This window comes from Leuciscus leuciscus (genome assembly GCF_965113295.1).
Source record: "Leuciscus leuciscus genome assembly, chromosome: 22".
Taxonomy (NCBI): domain Eukaryota; kingdom Metazoa; phylum Chordata; class Actinopteri; order Cypriniformes; family Leuciscidae; genus Leuciscus; species Leuciscus leuciscus.
Window position 1 is genome coordinate 1,580,937 of NC_138746.1, and position 14,901 is coordinate 1,595,837.

General features: G+C 46.3%; 1 protein-coding gene and 1 long non-coding RNA gene across 2 annotated transcripts in view; both read left to right on the top strand.

Moving 5' to 3' along the window:
* LOC309486292 overlaps nucleotides 1-14,901 on the top strand; it is a 431,359-nt gene that overhangs the window by 253,758 nt on the left and 162,700 nt on the right. The gene's annotated exons all lie outside the window — the stretch shown is intronic.
* On the top strand, nucleotides 4,840-14,040 carry kndc1 (kinase non-catalytic C-lobe domain containing 1; the record flags this gene model as incomplete). Its single annotated transcript, XM_082154327.1, has 3 exons — nucleotides 4,840-4,848; nucleotides 4,900-5,057; nucleotides 11,731-14,040. The coding sequence occupies 3 exons, from the start codon at nucleotides 4,840-4,842 to the stop codon at nucleotides 11,960-11,962; spliced, it is 399 nt and encodes a 132-aa protein (XP_082010453.1). The 3' UTR covers nucleotides 11,963-14,040.

The window sequence follows — 14,901 nt, forward strand, 5'->3', positions numbered from 1 at the left end:
ACACACTGACCTCGTCACACACTGACCTCGACACACACACTGACCTCGACACACACACTGACCTCGTCACACACACACTGACCTCGACACACACACTGACCTCGTCACACACACACTGACCTCGACACACACTGACCTCGACACACACACTGACCTCGACACACACTGACCTCGTCACACACTGACCTCGACACACACACACTGACCTCGTCACACACACACTGACCTCGACACACACACACTGACCTCGACACACACTGACCTCGACACACACACTGACCTCGACACACACACTGACCTCGACACACACTGACCTCGACACACACTGACCTCGACACACACTGACCTCGTCACACACTGACCTCGACACACACTGACCTCGACCGACACACACACTGACCTCGACACACACTGACCTCGACCGACACACACACTGACCTCGACACACACACTGACCTCGACACACACACTGACCTCGACACACACTGACCTCGACACACACTGACCTCGACACACACACACACTGACCTCGACACACACACTGACCTCGACACACACTGACCTCGACACACACTGACCTCGACCGACACACACACTGACCTCGTCACACACTGACCTCGACACACACTGACCTCGACCGACACACACACTGACCTCGACACACACACTGACCTCGACACACACACTGACCTCGACACACACTGACCTCGACACATACTCACACACTGACCTCGACACACACACTGACCTCGACACACACTGACCTCGACACACACTGACCTCGACACACACTGACCTCGTCACACACTGACCTCGACACACACTGACCTCGACCGACACACACACTGACCTCGACCGACACACACACTGACCTCGACACACACACTGACCTCGACACACACACTGACCTCGACACACACTTACCTCGACACACACACACTGACCTCGACACACACTGACCTCGACACACACACTGACCTCGACACACACTTACCTCGACACACACACACTGACCTCGACACACACTGACCTCGACACACACACTGACCTCGACACACACACTGACCTCGTCACACACTGACCTCGACACACACTGACCTCGTCACACACTGACCTTGACACACACACTGACCTCGACACACACTGACCTCGACACACACTGACCTCGACACACACACTGACCTCGACACACACTGACCTCGTCACACACTGACCTCGACACACACACTGACCTCGACACACACACTGACCTCGTCACACACTGACCTCGACACACACTGACCTCGACACACACACTGACCTCGACACACACACTGACCTCGACACACACTGACCTCGACACACACTGACCTCGACACACACTGACCTCGACACACACTGACCTCGTCACACACTGACCTCGACCGACACACACACTGACCTCGACCGACACACACACTGACCTCGACACACACACTGACCTCTACACACACACTGACCTCGTCACACACTGACCTCGACACACACACTGACCTCGACACACACTGACCTCTACACACACACTGACCTCGACACACACACTGACCTCGACACACACACTTACCTCGACACACACTGACCTCGACACACACTTACCTCGACACACACACTGACCTCGACACACACTGACCTCGACACACACACTGACCTCGACACACACACTGACCTCGTCACACACTGACCTCGACACACACTGACCTCGTCACACACTGACCTCGACACACACACTGACCTCGACACACACACTGACCTCGACACACACTGACCTCGACACACACACTGACCTCGACACACACACTGACCTCGTCACACACTGACCTCGACACACACTGACCTCGTCACACACTGACCTCGACACACACACTGACCTCGACACACACTGACCTCGACACACACACTGACCTCGACACACACTGACCTCGTCACACACTGACCTCGACACACACACTGACCTCGACACACACTGACCTCGACACACACACTGACCTCGACACACACACTGACCTCGACACACACTGACCTCGACACACACTGACCTCGACACACACTGACCTTGACACACACTGACCTCGTCACACACTGACCTCGACACACACTGACCTCGACCGACACACACACTGACCTCGACACACACACTGACCTCGACACACACTGACCTCGACACATACTCACACACTGACCTCGACACATACTCACACACTGACCTCGACACACACACTGACCTCGACACATACTCACACACTGACCTCGACACACACACTGACCTCGTCACACACACTGACCTCGACACACACACTGACCTCGACACACACTGACCTCGACACACACTGACCTCGACACACACACTGACCTCGACACACACACTGACCTCGACACACACTGACCTTGACACACACTGACCTCGACACACATTGACCTCGACACACACACTGACCTCGACACACACTGACCTCGACACACACTGACCTCGACCGACACACACACTGACCTCGACACACACTGACCTCGACACACACACTGACCTCGACACACACTGACCTCGACACACACACTGACCTCGACACACACACTGACCTCGACACACACTGACCTCGACACACACACTGACCTCGACACACACTGACCTCGACACACACACTGACCTCGACACACACTGACCTCGACACACACACTGACCTCGACACACACACTGACCTCGACACACACTGACCTCGACACACACACTGACCTCGACACACACTGACCTCGACACACACTGACCTCGACCGACACACACACTGACCTCGACACACACACTGACCTCGTCACACACTGACCTCGACACACACACTGACCTCGACACACACACTGACCTCGACACACACACACTGACCTCGTCACACACTGACCTCGACACACACACTGACCTCGACACACACACTGACCTCGTCACACACTGACCTCGACACACACTGACCTCGACACACACACTGACCTCGACACACACTGACCTCGACACACACTGACCTCGTCACACACTGACCTCGACACACACACTGACCTCGACACACACACTGACCTCGACACAGACTGACCTCGACACACACACTGACCTCGTCACACACTGACCTCGACACACACACTGACCTCGACACACACACTGACCTCGACACACACTGACCTCGACACACACTGACCTCGACACACACACTGACCTCGACACACACACTGACCTCGTCACACACTGACCTCGTCACACACTGACCTCGACACACACACTGACCTCGTCACACACTGACCTCGACACACACTGACCTCGACACACACTGACCTCGACACACACTGACCTCGTCACACACTGACCTCGACACACACTGACCTCGACACACACACTGACCTCGACACACACACTGACCTCGACACACACTTACCTCGACACACACTGACCTTGACACACACTGACCTCGTCACACACTGACCTTGTCACACACTGACCTTGACACACACTGACCTTGACACACACTGACCTCGACACACACTGACCTCGACACACACTGACCTCGACACACACTGACCTCGACACACACTGACCTCGACACACACACTGACCTCGACACACACTGACCTCGACACACACACTGACCTCGACACACACACTGACCTCGACACACACTGACCTCGACACACACACTGACCTCGACACACACTGACCTCGACACACACTGACCTCGACCGACACACACACTGACCTCGACACACACACTGACCTCGTCACACACTGACCTCGACACACACACTGACCTCGACACACACACTGACCTCGACACACACACACTGACCTCGTCACACACTGACCTCGACACACACACTGACCTCGACACACACACTGACCTCGTCACACACTGACCTCGACACACACTGACCTCGACACACACACTGACCTCGACACACACTGACCTCGACACACACTGACCTCGTCACACACTGACCTCGACACACACACTGACCTCGACACACACACTGACCTCGACACAGACTGACCTCGACACACACACTGACCTCGTCACACACTGACCTCGACACACACACTGACCTCGACACACACACTGACCTCGACACACACTGACCTCGACACACACTGACCTCGACACACACACTGACCTCGACACACACACTGACCTCGTCACACACTGACCTCGTCACACACTGACCTCGACACACACACTGACCTCGTCACACACTGACCTCGACACACACTGACCTCGACACACACTGACCTCGACACACACTGACCTCGTCACACACTGACCTCGACACACACTGACCTCGACACACACACTGACCTCGACACACACACACTGACCTCGACACACACTTACCTCGACACACACTGACCTTGACACACACTGACCTCGTCACACACTGACCTTGTCACACACTGACCTTGACACACACTGACCTTGACACACACTGACCTCGACACACACTGACCTTGACACACACACGACATGACGAATGACACACCATACACCATTACTTTAAAATCACTATATTATACATCTATACATTTATTAATGATAATCCCCCCCCCCCCCCCCCCCCCCCCCCAAATAATCTCTTGACAGACATTTTTACTTTATATCCGGCTTAATATAAGCTAAATTAATTTTAAAACAGAATCTGAAGACACACTCATCATGAGAGGTGTCCTGATGTCATTATTTGTGTGGATTTTATTTTTAATCTTGCTATGAATAAATGAATGCATTTATGCATTTGTCAGAGGGTTTGCATCGAAGGGTTTGATTGTGATCAGTTTATGCGTTCCCTGGGGTTCGACCCATGACCTCGGTGTTGCGAGCACTCTGTACTCTTGATCCTAAAAGTGTGCTGTTGTTTCAGGTGTTTCTGAAGAGTGATAACCTGTGTCTGATGGAGGGATTGAAGCGTGGAGGACGTCCGACTCTCCCAGACGCTCATATCTTCGCTCTGCACATTCAGCAACTGGAGATCGGCACGTTCACCATGACCACCGGATCCTACAAGTGGCCCAAACTGAGGTCTCATCCCTGCACACTCACACTCACACTGATGCATCTAGCCGGCTTTTTTTCGGCCGATTCGACATGTTGAACTGCCGTCGGTGAGAGAGAGAGCTCTGATTGGCTGTTCAGCTTAGTGAACGAGTCAGTGCACGAGAATAAAAGCAAGTGGCTGGTCCCAGTATAGCTCATAAACCCTGAGTCTCGATCGCCCCCCGGTGACTGGTCCCAGTATAGCTCATAAACCCCGAGTCTCGATTGCCCCCCGGTGGCTGGTCCCAGTATAGCTCATAAACCCAGAGTCTCGATCGCCCCCCGGTGGCTGGTCCCCGTATAGCTCATAAACCCTGAGTCTCGATCGCCCCCCCGGTGACTGGTCCCAGTATAGCTCATAAACCCTGAGTCTCGATCGCCCCCCGGTGGCTGGTCCCAGAATAGCTCATAACCCTTAAGTCTCGATCGCCCCCCGGTGGCAGGTCCCAGTATAGCTCATAAAACCTGAGTCTCGATCGCCACCCGGTGGCTGGTCCCAGTATAGCTCATAAACCCTGAGTCTCGATCGCCCCCCGGTGGCTGGTCCCAGTATAGGTCATAAACCCCGAGTCTCGATCGCCCCCCGGTGGCTGTTCCCAGTATAGCTCATAAACCCTGAGTCTCGATCGCCCCCCGGTGGCTGGTCCCAGTATAGCTCATAAACCCTGAGTCTCGATCGCCCCCCGGTGGCAGGTCCCAGTATAGCTCATAAACCCTGAGTCTCGATCGCCCCCCGGTGGCTGGTCCCAGTATAGCTCATAAACCCTGAGTCTCGATCGCCCCCCGGTGGCTGTTCCCAGTATAGGTCATAAACCCCGAGTCTCGATCGCCCTCTGGTGGCTGGTCCCAGTATAGCTCATAAACCCTGAGTCTCGATCGCCCGCCGGTGGCTGGTCCCAGTATAGCTCATAAACCCTGAGTCTCGATCGCCCCCCGGTGGCTGATCCCAGTATAGCTCATAAACCCTAAGTCTCGATCGCCCGCCGGTGGCTGTTCCCAGTATAGCTCATAAACCCTGAGTCTCGATCGCCCCCCGGTGGCTGTTCCCAGTATAGCTCATAAACCCTAAGTCTCGATCGCCCGCCGGTGGCTGTTCCAGGTATAGCTCATAAACCCTACCTCTCCATGTAGTCTAATGGAATGCGATGGAAACAAAACAATCAAATTACACTTCAAATAATTTTTTTCCAATTATGTTTCTTGTCAATTTAGGTCGTTTTTATTATGGTGATGTGAATTTGAGTGTTCGTTTTTTTAAATGCGTTAGGTCTTAATTAGTTATTTGATGCTATAAAAAAGGGAATGTGAAGTCATGATTGACAGCTGTGATTGACAGCTTCTCTAAACGAAATAGTCACTGAGGCACCAACGGATTTTCGGAAGGAGATTAGAGCTTCAGCTTTGATTTCTGCATGTCCATAACTGTTTATTTCACACTGACATAATGAGTTGTTCTGCAGTAAACTGTACTAACGGTTTCTGCGGGTGTGTGTGTGTAAGTGTGTGTGCGAGTGATGGCGGGACCTTGATATCGTGACTCCACACACACTCACTAATGCACAGACTCGAGTCCCAAATCAGCGCAAGATTTCAGCGCCATATCAGGACTTTGGCGGCTTCCCTTTTCACCAATGAAAGAGAGTGAAGGAGCGTCGTCCATCTTTTTTTACAGTCTGTGGTCTCAACTAACATCACAACGCCATGCAACATCTTCTAGCGAAATCGGAGAATGGACTGACGTCATTTCAAACAAAATCAGGCCTAAACGAAGTTCAGTTCAAGAGTGTGAAACAGCCAACGTGAACTTTCTGGAAAAGTTAATTCCGGATGTCAAACCCCTTCAAACTATCATTGGTCCGGATGGCGATGACATAATAGGTGGGCGTGGCTCTGAGGCTCCGCCTCCCTCCGGTTCATTTCTTCTGGTCGAGGTCAGACGCGAGTAAAAACATGTTGCTCTGTATATCGCAACAAAAAATTTATTTTAAAATTCTTTTTACCCTTAAAGGTGCATTGTGTAATATTTAGGAGGATCTGTTGACAGAAATGCAATATCATACACATAACTATATTTTCAGTGGTGTGTAAAGACCTTACTTAATGAACTGTTATGTTTTTATTAGCTTAGAATGAGTCATTTCTCTCTACACACACCGCGGGTCCGCTTACATCGACATGTTTCTACGGTGGCCCTGAACGGACAAACGGGTTTCGTCACTATGTTGTTCTTCGTGCAAAGAAGCTTCAGCTAAAGTCAGCGAATAAAACACTGACACAATGATGAACAAGTGACAATAATATTCGCAATAACATATCGCTTTACTGAATAATTAAGTGAACCTAATTTCTTAATTTATCTTTGTAAAGAAACCTCATTGTTTAACTGGCTACTCTCTGCTGTCTCAGACGACGACATCACTTCCTGTCGGCCACTGTAACTTCTGTTGGGTGCAGTTCACAACCTCACCACTAGATGCCGCTACAAACACACACTGCACCTTTAAGCGAAGAATGAAAAAGAACTTGAGTATATCAGGGTCTTATCATATTACTACACAACTCACACACGTGCACTGCAGGAGAGACAGCTGCCGAGGGCAAAGGTTACGGACAGTCAGATGTGGCGGTAATGACGCAGCTGGTGATGCTGCATGCTGGTGTGTGTGTGTGTGTGTGTGTGTGTGTGTGTGTGTGTGTGTGTGTGGCATTAACATGCCTAAGACTTTTGCACCGTACTGTATATTATGAGAAAAGTAAAGTGTTTTTGACCTTAGATGCATGTAAACCTGTTTTAGGAGACCTTAAAGTAGCATAAGAGTCGACTCCTTTTAGATTCATGATTGTGAATTGAGTCAGCCTCGTCCCACAGGATGTAGAATTGAAATGACAGGAAGAAGAATTTAATTAATTGCAACTGAAAGAAATCAAACAAAGTCGGCTGAGTTCTGAACGATGCACAGCTCTGTTTAACTCTCCGTCGGCATGTTCATTTAGATCAGATCACACTCGCGTCGCTCTGATTGGCTGAACACTGAACATGTGATCCGGCAGAATAAAGCTCATGCTTCAGCTCATCTTCAGCTCATCTTCAGCTCATCTTCAGCGTTCAGGACGGGTTCAGTCTTGTCTCCTAATTGAATCTTTGTTTGTCCCAGTTGCCGCTGATTGGTTTCGCCCTTCACTGTGGAAAACAGACCAGCTGGTTTGTGGGAGACACATAAAGAGCTGCGTATTATTTTACATTTTTCATATTATGTGTACAAATGTTACACACAACATATTTATTATTTTACATTTTTACATTCATAGTGATGTGGATGTTTGCAGCAATTCAGCACTGTCATCATGTCACATGTCACAATAGATTGCTATTAAACATGACAAACAGTCTGTGTCACTTTCAATGAGAATTACAACATCAGTTTGGACTGTAAAGCTACTCGTGTCTGACCTTGACGGACTCAACAGAAGAAATGAACCGGAGAAGATTTACACCTCAAAGAGGCGGAGCCTCAGAGACACACACATGCACATACACACACACACACACACACACACACACACACACACACACACACACACACACACACACACACACACACACACACACACTCACACTCACACACACCGACTCGCCATTGGACCATGGTGTTTCTAAGGTGTTTACTAGTTCGTTATTATTATTATTATTATTACTGTTGCTATTAGTATTACTATTATTATTACTAAATAAAAATATAAAACAAAAAAAAAACATAAAAAATATAACTAAGTGATATTTCATTGTAAAATAAAAGTAGAGTATTTAGGAAAAGTAATATAATAAATAGAATTTTATTTTACATTACAACTGTAAAATTACAATATTGCTTTTATTATTGCTATTACTGTTATTTTTTATTACAAAATAATAATTACTACATAAAATCAAATAAATCATTTTCCCTGAGAATTAAAAAAATGGTATTATTATTTGAGAAAGGTAATATTATGATAATAATAATAATAATAATAATAATATAAAACATAATAATGTTATTTTACATTACAACTTTAAAATTACAATTAGGCTATAATATATTTGGCTGTTTTTATTTCTTCATTTGCAAACGTTAAACAATCAAGCTTTTATTTTGTCAGGTTGCCCTTAAAGCTTCTCTTTTGTTTCTTCTTATTAAAGTTTGTGCAGATATTTGATTCATGTTGCTTTTCAAATGCACACTTTACATTTTCTGTAAAGTTGCCTTGAAAGAATGTGTATTGTGAAAGTGCTATACAAATAAATGTGAATTGAATTGAATTGAATTGAATTATAAATGACCCAAACTCACAGTAGATGCAGAGATAAGTTGGTGTGGAGCAGCGTTTACTTTATTTTATGTTTTTGTTGTATGTGTTTTATTCTCATAATGTTTGTACAGCACTTTGGTAAACACTTGTTGTTTTGTTTTACTCTAGAAATAAACATTGAGTTCAGTTCAGTTTAATTCAGCTGCGTTCAGTTCGGTTGAGTTCGGTTCAGATGAGTTGAGTTCAGTTCGGTTGAGTTCGGTTCAGATGAGTTGAGTTCAGTTCGGTTCAGTTCGGATGAGTTGTTCAGTTGAGTTCGGTTGAGTTCGGTTCAGCTGAGTTCAGATGAGTTCAGTTGAGTTGAGTTCAGTTGAGTTCAATTGAGTTGAGTTCAGTTGAGTTGAGTTCAGATGAGTTGATTTGAGATGAGTTGAATTCAGTTCAGTTCAGTTGGGTTTAGTTGAATTCAGTTCAGTTAAGTTGTGTTGAGTTCAGTTGAGTTGAGTTCAGATAAGTTGAGTTGTGTTGAGTTGAGTTCAGATGGGTTCAGATGAGTTGAGTTGAGTTCAGATGAGTTGAGTTGAGTTGAGTTGAGTTCAGATGGGTTGAGTTGAGTTGAGTTCAGTTCAGTTAAGTTCAATTCAGTTGAGTTGAGTTGAGTTGAGTTCAGATGAGTTAAGTTAAATTCAGTTGAGTTGAGTTCAGATGAGTTGAGTTTAGTTCAGATGAGTTGAGTTGAGTTCAGATGGGTTCAGATGAGTTGAGTTCAGATGAGTTGAGTTGAGTTCAGATGAGTTGAGTTGAGTTCAGATGAGTTGAGTTGAGTTCAGATGAGTTGAGTTGAGTTCAGATGAGTTGAGCTGAGTTCAGATTAGTTGAGTTGTGTTGAGTTGAGTTGAGTTCAGATGAGTGAGTTGAGTTCAGATGAGTTGAGTTGAGTTCAGATGAGTTGAGTTGAGTTCAGATGAGTTGAGTTGAGTTCAGATGAGTTGAGTTGAGTTCAGATGAGTTGAGTTGAGTTGAGTTGAGTTCAGATGAGTTGAGTTGAGTTCAGGTGAGTTGAGTTGAGTTGAGTTCAGATGAGTTGAGTTGAGTTCAGATGAGTTGAGTTGAGTTGAGTTGAGTTGAGTTGAGTTCAGATGAGTTGAGTTCAGATGAGTTGAGTTGAGTTCAGATGAGTTGAGTTGAGTTCAGATGAGTTGAGTTGAGTTCAGATGAGTTGAGCTGAGTTCAGATTAGTTGAGTTGTGTTGAGTTGAGTTGAGTTCAGATGAGTGAGTTGAGTTCAGATGAGTTGAGTTGAGTTCAGATGAGTTGAGTTGAGTTCAGATGAGTTGAGTTGAGTTCAGATGAGTTGAGTTGAGTTCAGATGAGTTGAGTTGAGTTGAGTTCAGATGAGTTGAGTTGAGTTGAGTTCAGATGAGTTGAGTTGAGTTCAGATGAGTTGAGCTGAGTTCAGATTAGTTGAGTTGTGTTGAGTTGAGTTGAGTTCAGATGAGTGAGTTGAGTTCAGATGAGTGAGTTGAGTTCAGATGAGTTGAGTTGAGTTTGAGTTCAGATGAGTTGAGTTGAGTTGAGTTCAGATGAGTTGAGTTGAGTTCAGATGAGTTGAGCTGAGTTCAGATTAGTTGAGTTGTGTTGAGTTGAGTTGAGTTCAGATGAGTGAGTTGAGTTCAGATGAGTTGAGTTCAGATGAGTTGAGTTGAGTTCAGATGGGTTGAGTTGAGTTCAGTTCAGTTAAGTTCAATTCAGTTGAGTTGAGTTGAGTTGAGTTCAGATGAGTTAAGTTAAATTCAGTTGAGTTGAGTTCAGATGAGTTGAGTTTAGTTCAGATGAGTTGAGTTGAGTTCAGATGGGTTCAGATGAGTTGAGTTCAGATGAGTTGAGTTGAGTTCAGATGAGTTGAGTTGAGTTCAGATGAGTGAGTTGAGTTCAGATGAGTTGAGTTGAGCTGAGTTCAGATGAGTTGAGTTCAGATGAGTTGAGCTGAGTTCAGATTAGTTGAGTTTAGTTCAGATGAGTTGAGTTGAGTTCAGATGGGTTCAGATGAGTTGAGCTGAGTTCAGATTAGTTGAGTTGTGTTGAGTTGAGTTCAGATGAGTGAGTTGAGTTCAGATGAGTTCAGATGGGTTCAGATGAGTTGAGTTCAGTTAAGTTGAGTTGAGTTGAGTTCAGATGAGTTGAGTTCAGATGAGTTCAGTTCAGTTCAGTTTCTTTGAAACACACAGTGCTTATATTTATCTAATTAAATGCAGCCTTTGCCTTTCCATAATCACACTAAAACCATGGTTGTTTTATCAGATCTTTCCTCTGGCATGTAAAGCCGAGTCCTGTGATGAGTCTTGTTTGTGCTTCTCTCCTGTTCTCAGGAACATTGCGCGTGTGGTCAGTCAGATCCATGCGTTTCAGGAGCATCTCTATCCCCACTCTCCTGACCTGGAGCTGCAGGCGTTCCTGCGCGAGCGAATCGCTCGATTCAGCGAGTGTGACGTTCCTCTCCTCGCCTCACACAACGATGCCAACTTCGTCCAGACGGCCAGCGACCGATACACACACCGGATCCAGGACACACTGCGCAGGGTCAAAGCCTCGTTCCAGTGAGAGAACGCGGTACTGAACCGACACACACACACACACACACACAGATGTGGACACTGGAAGACGCTGTCCTGAACCGACACACACACACACAGATGTGGACACTGGAAGACGCTGTCCTGAACCGACACACACACACACACACACACACACACACACACACACACAAACACACAGATGTGGACACTGGAAGATGCTGTCCTGAACCGACACACACACACACACACACACACACACACACAGATGTGGACGCTGTCCTGAACCGACACACACACACACACATGTGGACGCTGGAAGATGCTGTCCTGAACCGACACACACACACACACACACACACACACACAGATGTGGACGCTGTCCTGAACCGACACACACACACACACACACACGGACGCTGTGAGGAGCCGGATCACATCATAAACTCTGACATGTTGCAGCTTCTCTCGGATGTTGACGAGGCCGGGAAACAGAGACTGGGATTCCACAAGACGTGGACGTTTTAATTGGTGAATTTCCTCATTATAATAGGACATCTTGGAAACACTTTACAATAAGTTAATTATTTAAAATATTACTAACATGAACTAACAATGAGCAATACATTTGTTACAGTATTTATTAATCTTTGTTAATGTTAGTCAATAATAATCCAGCTGTTCATTGTTTGTTCATGTTAGTTCACAGTGCATTAACTAATGTTCACAAATACAACATTTGATTTTAATAATGTACAGTAAATGTTGAAATTAATATTAACTAAGATTAATAAATGCTGAAGAAGTATTGTTCATTTTTAGTTCATGTTAATTAATGAAGCTTATAGTGAAGTGTTCCCGGATGTCTTCACCAGCTTCAGGAGAACATGCTCGTACAAACCAGAACGGGTGATTTTCTTGTGAAGACACTTTACAGAACAAAGACTTTCATCTTTTGTGTTCAGCTACACAACCAAATAATGTATAGATTTATTGATGATAATTATTGAGAAATTATGAATTACATTTTAGATAAGAAGTAGCCTAATACATTATAAACGCCTCCGGAGAATAGAGAAAAGTATTATACTTTTAAAAATAGACTATATTTCTACACCATGGTAAACTAATCTTAGAAAAATGAAATATTTTGTGCATAAATTTCAGTATAATTTAACTTTGCATCTCTACTTTTTGTAATGTTCTTTAAATGGAGACACTTTTATCATTTCCCTGTAAAGTTCATGTATCATACGTCTCTCTCATTAGAATTGACCTGAACTCACTGCTCACATGAGTGAGAAATATTCCCAGTCACAACAACCCCTGTAATTTAAAGAGGACCTATAATGCCCTTTCTCAAAGTCTTGATTTTGTTTTTGAGAGGTAGAATAGGTTTTCATGCTTGAAAAAACATATTATTATTACCATATATCCTCCTCTCTTCCCAGTCTGTCAGTAACGCTCTGTTTACTTCCTGTCTCTATGAAGCCCCTCCTCCTGAAAAGCACACTGTGCTCTGATTGGTCGGCTGGAGCAGTGTGTTGTGATTGGTCGAGCACTTCGAGTGTGTTTGGGAAATGTCCCGCCCCTTACCATAACCTCCAGTTTAACACACTACTAACTAACTCAACCAGGCCCCGCCCCTTTATTCTGCGTATTAATTATTATAATGAGGAATATTGTGATGTGTATATTCCCGGGAGAAACTCAAAACTACAATGGAGGCGTTTCAGGAGTTCAGGAACACTGACACTGATATAGAGAAGAACTGGAGCTTCTTCATGATCAAACAGCAACATTACACACTGGAGGAAGATGAAATAAGCATAATAGGTCCTCTTTATTATTAATAAGGGTTTGGTGTTTCAGAAATGACTTTTGTTAATGTAGTCCCTTTGAATAAAAGCATGGCTAAACAAATACATGTAAATATAATCTGATGTTGTTTCAGTCTATAAATAATATTTTAGACTTGAATAAAATGTAGATGTTATCTCGAGAAGCACATTGTTTACAGTGCGGGATTATGAAATATATAGGTGTTAATATTCTTTTAAACATATATAGACCAGGGTTCCCACGGGTCCTTGAAATCCTTGAAAGTTTGTGTAATAAAAATCCCTTTGTTTGTGTATGGGAGAAGGAAGGAGATCGGGGTCGGCTGGCTGAGACTCGTGGGTATTTAATAACTCAATTCGTACATAACAATCGCGCCACATGCGCTCACAAAACTCAACACAACTTTACAGGATCAAACAGCACTGTAATCTCAGTCCACAGATGTCTCAGTCCTCTGCCTGGTTCCCACGAGTCCTCAGCCCTCTCTCTCCTCGATGGCTGTGAGACCTCTCCTTAAATGCAGTCTCCCCACGCCAATTACTGCAACGAGACACAGGTGTAAATCATTTCGTACTTAACCCACTTACCGCTGCTTCTCTCCCCGCTCTCTCTCCTGTCGCAGACCTCGCTGAACCACGCCCCCCTCGCCACATACCCCCACCGCCCGACTCAGGCCGGGGAGCCATCCGGCCTGCAGCCTCCCTCCCCCTCCTCCTGGAGAGGAAGTCGGCCACAGCCATCTGTACACCCGGCCTGTGGATCACCTTGAACTTAAAAGGCTGTAAAGCGAGATACCAACGGGTGATCCGCGCGTTGGTATCCTTCATGCGGTGGAGCCACTGCAGGGGAGCGTGGTCCGAACAGAGGGTGAACTCCCGTCCCAGGAGGTAGTAGCGAAGGGTGAGAACCGCCCACCTGATGGCCAAGCATTCTTTCTCGATGGTGCTGTACTTAGTCTCTCTCTTCGAGAGCTTACGACTAATGTACAGCACCGGGCGATCCTCCCCCTCCACCTCCTGGGACAGTACAGCACCCAGCCCCCTGTCCGACGCGTCAGTCTGCAATAAAAAAGGGAGAGAAAAGTTAGGGGAGTGCAAGAGCGGCCCGCCACACAGAGCAGCCTTA